Raw genomic sequence first — 6,404 nt, 5'->3', positions numbered from 1 at the left:
AAAATCCATTCGTTAACAATAACTAATCCGTTCTATCAGTGTACCTGATAGAAGGGAAGGGAATAAATCGTAGAAACTCAAGAGGGTATATGAAAGAACAAAAAAATTTTCTACTTTTCAATAATCTATAGATTTGTCGTACACGGAGAGAAATATTCACTTGTAATACCACAAGAGCTTCAAAATTATCGGGTATTTTCCGATAGGTTCATTGCAAACAAACGAAGGAGTCAAGTTTTTCAGGTTAAAAAATCACGAGTGCGAAGCACGAGTGATTTTTCCTGAAAAACTTGACGACTTCGTTTGTATGCAGGGAACCTTGAGGAAAATGCCCGATTAATTTTGAAGCTCGTGTGGTATTCGGGCAATTATTCTTCCAATCCAAATGTCGGGCAATATAATTGGACCATGAGACGAAACTCACNAAGGGAAACTTGAGGAAAATGCCCGATTAATTTTGAAGCTCGTGTGGTATTCGGGCAATTATTCTTCCAATCCAAATGTCGGGCAATATAATTGGACCATGAGACGAAACTCACAATTGAGAAACGAAAATTGTATAATTAACACAACGACACAATTGCATTCAATCTGTCAGTTTGACGAGGGGTTAATTCGACTGCATGATGTTTTGTTTTTTATATAGCAACTACCAGAGAAAATTATCAAAAAATTATCAGTTGAAAACCCTGTAGCTTGTACCACGTGATGTCGAATGGGCCAATTATATTGCCCGATATTCGGGTTGGAAAAATAATCAAGAAAAATTACGGAACATTTCACGTAATCCGCAAGCGAGAATCGTCTTCAGTGAATTTCTATAGGAATATAAGAGAATAAATCTGAAACGTTCAGTAAATTTTCGGGTCTGTCACCGAAAAAATACGAAAAAGTCACGTAATTTTTCTGGAAGTTGTAAAATCTAACAGAAACTTCAAGACTTATTATGCCTCAGAACATGAAAATTCTTGGATGTTTAAGAATTTTTACGAAAAGTTCCGGAAAAATTACGGAACGTGTTGTTAAAATCTCCCCCTCACGGTGACTCATGGCTAGCCGTGAGGCGTCGGACGGATGAGTAATTTTTACGGAACAGATTGTAGAATTTACGTGACGATTGACACTTTTTATTGAATTTTACTTCGCTCCCAGATTACTTTTCGAAACGTAATTTTTACGTCTTTTTTCTGGTAATTTTTATTGAATATTTCTCTCCGTGCAGTTACTTTTGAACTTTGGTTAGTTTAACTGCATTTTGATTTGCAAAAATTACACCTGTGAAGTTACTATAATGTTATGTGCCGCATACAAAAAAAATCGTATCGTTCCCCAAAACTGCCTCAACTATTTTCTTATTGTAAATCGAACTTCAGATTTTTCTCTCAGCGCAAGATCACTTTCCACTTCCTGCATTGATTGAAATAATGCGATTTCTATATTGTTATGGCATGCCCTGTAACTCCTTCAATATTTTGGTTTGCAGGTATGGTTCCAGAATCGACGAGCGAAGTGGCGTAAAACTGAGAAGTGCTGGGGTAGGAGTACCATAATGGCGGAGTACGGTTTATATGGTGCAATGGTACGGCACTCTCTACCACTTCCAGAAACAATTCTCAAGAGTGCAAAAGAGAATGAGTCAGTTGCGCCATGGTTACTCGGTAAGTTTTTTGTAACTCTTATGCTATAAAATTCATACACTTTTCATTACATTTTATAAAACTCAGAGAATGAAAAAAATTAGAGAATGTGGCCATTTGAATTCATTTTGTTACATGACTGTTTAAATGAGAGAAGAGAGAGAAAAATCACACCAAACATTACTGAAATTAATAAGAAAAGAAATAGAGAGAACATAGAATCAGTAAGAGAAATGAAAAATTTCAAAGATCATGCGGTAAATTTCGGAAATCTTTTCTGTCCGTTCTCTATCAGCGCAATCGTCTAAGACAAGCGGCTTTAGTCAAGATTTCGAAACTAATCAAGAAATGATTGACTGTGGCCCCGTAGGGATGCACCGAAAGTCGATCGAAGCGGCGGAGCATCTTAAATCTGGTGGAGAAGATAGTGGTAACGATCACGCTGGTAGCAGTGGTAGTCCACATCACAACCATCATCAGGGCGGACCAACCAGTTCAGAGAGTGGACAGGAAAGTCAAGACGGAATGGGCAGCGCATCGACAGGTGAGTTTCTATCAGAAGTAAAGAATAAATTTTTCCGTCAATCAAACTCCGTTCAAACCAACTACCAGCAATGGCCCAGTTATGGAACCCTTGAGAAATGAAGCCCAGTTATGGACCGTATTGTTGTCAATAACTTAGAAGTATTATTGAGTGGATATGTTTGGCTTTCGAGAAAGTATATAGTCCATTTAGTTTCCATTCAAATTCGTTCATCACAGCAAATATATATTTTAAATTTTTAAAAACAGTAAATATATAAGGTCACATAGATTTTCGGATAAATGTACAGTGTTAGAAATTTTTTGGGATTTCATGGAAGATCTTGTAGTAAATCTCATGAGAGTAACATTGAATCGGATTTAGGGAAAAAATGGTTATGAAATTTCGTGTTTTAAGAAAAATTCACGGAAATTCATGAGTTTTCAGTCTGAGCGAGATGGAAATTTCACAACTTGATTGAATTTTCAGTGACATTTCATGACATCAATTTTCAGTTTTTCTCTGAATTATCCTGTTTTTTTTCTGAATTTTCACAGAATAACTGCACTGAAAAATCAAGTATTTTACTGATTTCCAGATCATTTGAACAAAAAATTAATGGAATATTTGATTTCTCAATGACAAGATTCTCTGAAATTTAAGTGGAACTTGAACACGATACAAATTTCCGGAATTTGGCGCGGAAAATTTAGATGAAAATTTTGAACAGCGTAACGCTGATTTCACAAGCGGTACCGGTTCCGTAATCGGGTCACGGACAGTACCTATGATTATTGCTCTATCGATGACTAGTTCTTAAATACATTTCACAATTGTCCATTTGACAATCGTGCAGTGACGTCATGTGTAAGATCCAGGAGTCTAAACCACATGATCTGTACATATCCCTCCCACCACGGTGGCTTTGTGCAGTGGTAGGGATTGGGAATTATGGTCAGGGGGTAGATATGTAGAAAATCGATAATACCAACTGCAACGAGCATGAGAAATTTGAATTAAACACCGAAAAATTAAAAGAGAATCACCAATTACAAATTTTTAAAAATTGGATATCCAACTTGCAGTGTTCAGAGATTTTGGCGGAAATTCACGGCACACTTCCTGGAAATTTGTCTTTAACCCTAGTTGGTCACCATATGAGAACTTGCGACTTGGTCACCTCCGCAGGGAATCGCCGCCGTGTTATTTAGGCCCGAGCGTTGCCGAATTCACTCTATACTGCCCGGGCGCGTTTAGCGAGACTTCGGCAACATCGCACAACGGGCAATTTCATTTAACATGGGAAAAAATTGCCCGTCTGTTAGAAATAATTTTTTTTCTTCAGGAATTGTGGATATAAATAATTTTAAAAAATATTATAATTTTCTAGATACTTGAATTGACGCATTCCAATTTTTTAGGATTTTTCCGCTCAGCCAGTCAATGGTAAGAAAAAAAAATCGACCTTCTGCGGCGTTTCCCTCCTATGGTGACCAACTAGGGTTAAATACCAATTCCACCGAAATTTCAAGGATTTTCGTCATTTATTATTAGCGATCCAATGGATATATTATGAATACTGTAAATTTCAGTTCAATTATTCTGTGAAGGTTGATCGAAATTAGAAGAGTGCAGGTAAATCTGTTCTTGAATTTTCAATTGATGGAAAACTTAGGGCATAAGGTACTGAATATTCTTGTGAGTTGAGTGAAATTAAAAAAATTGTACATTGAACTTGCAGTGAAACTTGAAATTTTCATGATTTTCCCTTCCTAAGTCCAATACAATGGCGCCTTTTTGAAAATTATTACTGAAATGATTATGAAAATTCAATTTTCTTTCTGTGTGGCGGAAAATTCTCTTTTGAAGGTGGATATTTTTCTCAAAGAATACGAAATGAATCACTCGCGGAAGCAAAGTCAGTTGATATTTAATTCACTTCACACTTCTCTTACCTAACTGCGATATAAAAATAGTGCATTTCGATATAAGGCCTAGTGATGCCGCGAGACATTTCATGATACATCACGAGACAATACGTTGGAGGGATTGTCAAAATTTTTGGTCTCGTCTCAGTCTTGAAATGCGCAGTATCGACTTCTCTCGTGATGACTCCAAGTCAATTTATCTCATCTCGGTTTCTAGTTTTTCGCGTTTTTTATATGTAGACAAACGAGATGAGACAAACCGAGACAAAACCTGAGATTTTACATTAAACAGCACGAAAAACTTGAGACCGAGAAGAGATAAATTGATTCGAAGTCATCACGAGAAGAGTCGATACTGCGTATTTCGAGAGTGGAACGAAAAAGATTTTCCTGTCCATTGAGACCGAAATCATCTCTCCAAAGCTTTGTCTCGTAAAGTGTCTCGTGGAATCACTAATAAGGCCTGAAAAAACATTTCTGACGAATATGAGTTTGTATATAACCGAAATTTCCTAATACGTAGACCATATTTACTTGAGAGAAGTAAATTATTTTCAAGGGGTTAGATCTCAGAATGTTTGTGGTTCACAGAACTCAAATGAATCCTCATTTATCACTATCGGTGCGCATTATATCATGAATATGTTACATATCGAGATATTGGAATTACATAACAAAAAATTATGAAAACAATAAATACTTGACGATTGGCGGTTACCTGATTCTTATTGTTTAAAACTAGAAAATTAAGCATTAGAACGCGGGTGTGGTCGGTACATCTCTGAAAATCAAGGGTGTCTCGCAGCTTTATTTTTTCTATCGGTCGAAATTCAGATGAAGGAAATAATCCAATCAAAAATTCACTCGAAATGCCAATTTTTTCGCAATCGGAAGGCGAGGATTTCCCAATTTACTTGAATTTCCAGCCCAATGAATATTCAGTGCGAACCATGCTTAATTTTTGTTAATCGAAAATTCAAGAGTATATTTTTTAAAATTTCCCTGTCTTCGAGGCATTTTCATGGAATGATTGAATTGCAATTTACACATTCCATGAATTTCCCCATAAAATTGTTAATGTTCAATTACAAAACTCCTTCAAATTTGAGTGAAACTGTTACTTTATACAAATTTCAAAACAGTGTACTGAAAATTTCCCCCAAAAAGTCTAAAAAATATAATACTCGTTCATTTTCTCATTCAACTTCGATAATCAAATAATCAATTCTTTGTTGAAACAGGGGTTGTTCAAGATACAGAGCAATTGAGAAACGAGAGTATCGCATGTCTGAGAGCGAAGGCCCAACAACACCAACTGCAATTGAGCCTCCAGCCGGCATCATCCTCAACAGCTAATGCCGGTACCTCCGCACCCGGAAGCACGTCATATCCGACCGGGCCACCGGGCAATACGCTTCACGCCTCGGTTTAATTCACAAATACTATCGTATAATCATCTCCCGATTACACCCACTAAGTGCTTGAACCATCGATGTATTGCAACCCGGTTATTTCAATTGCCAATGGAGATCCGTGCTACTTAATTTCCGTTGATAATCGACTCTACATCTAGAGCCGTGAAGCTATATTTCCGGATGACGTTTTCTCCAATTAGCATCATTTCACATTTTCACGGATATACCAGTGACATTCTCGTAACGACGAATAACCGTTAATTGATTATGTGGAAAATTTATCCACACTCTTTGAATTATTATTATCAACGAATGAAGGGTCTACGAAATGAGGCCTACTATGTAATTCCTAATCATTTGGCCTATTGGTGAACGAATAATAACGAAAGTCTTTCTGCACGGAGAGAAATTTCAGTAAAAATTACGGAAGAATTCACGTAATCCTCATTGAGGAATCGTTTTCCGGCAATTTTTATAGGAACAAAGTACGAAATTGTCACGTAATTTTTCCCGAAGAAGTAAAATCTCACAGAAACTCTCCGACTTATTACGCCTCCAAAATCAAAAATTCTTGAACGTTCAATAATTTTTATGAAGCTGGTGAGTTACTTGTACGTTCTGTTCCGTAAAATTTCTCGATCGTTCACGTATGAAAAAATCCTATAGAATTTCCTATAGGATTTCCTATAGGAAATCCTATGGAGAATTCGAACATTTCTTATAGGTTTTTTCTGGTGGGATTTCCTATAGGATTTTCTATAGGATTTCCTATAGAATTCACTATAGGGTTTTCTATAGAAAGTAACCCACAAAATTGAGACTCGAAACCAATCGGTGGCAAGGGTCAGGATTAGGGTCATAAATCTGATAGGAAATTCTATAGGGAATCCTATAGGAAATC

At 36.6% G+C, this 6,404-nt stretch overlaps 1 protein-coding gene across 1 annotated transcript in view; it reads left to right on the top strand.

Moving 5' to 3' along the window:
• Nucleotides 1–6,117, top strand: part of LOC107036151 (dorsal root ganglia homeobox protein) — a 122,965-nt gene extending 116,848 nt beyond the window's left edge. Inside the window, exons 5-7 of the mRNA XM_029125956.1 lie at nucleotides 1,484–1,658; nucleotides 1,933–2,181; nucleotides 5,330–6,117. Coding sequence (XP_028981789.1) covers nucleotides 1,484–1,658; nucleotides 1,933–2,181; nucleotides 5,330–5,520 — 615 coding nt within the window. The 3' untranslated portion in view covers nucleotides 5,521–6,117. The remainder of the gene's footprint in view (nucleotides 1–1,483; nucleotides 1,659–1,932; nucleotides 2,182–5,329) is intronic.
• Nucleotides 6,118–6,404: the final 287 nt, after the last annotated feature.

This window comes from Diachasma alloeum, unplaced genomic scaffold (genome assembly GCF_001412515.2).
Source record: "Diachasma alloeum isolate Michigan unplaced genomic scaffold, Dall2.0 Dall_scaffold_00206, whole genome shotgun sequence".
NCBI classification, from domain to species: Eukaryota; Metazoa; Arthropoda; class Insecta; order Hymenoptera; family Braconidae; genus Diachasma; species Diachasma alloeum.
The sequence above is the reverse complement of the archived record's forward strand: the minus strand, read 5'-3'. Positions and strand labels throughout refer to the sequence as shown.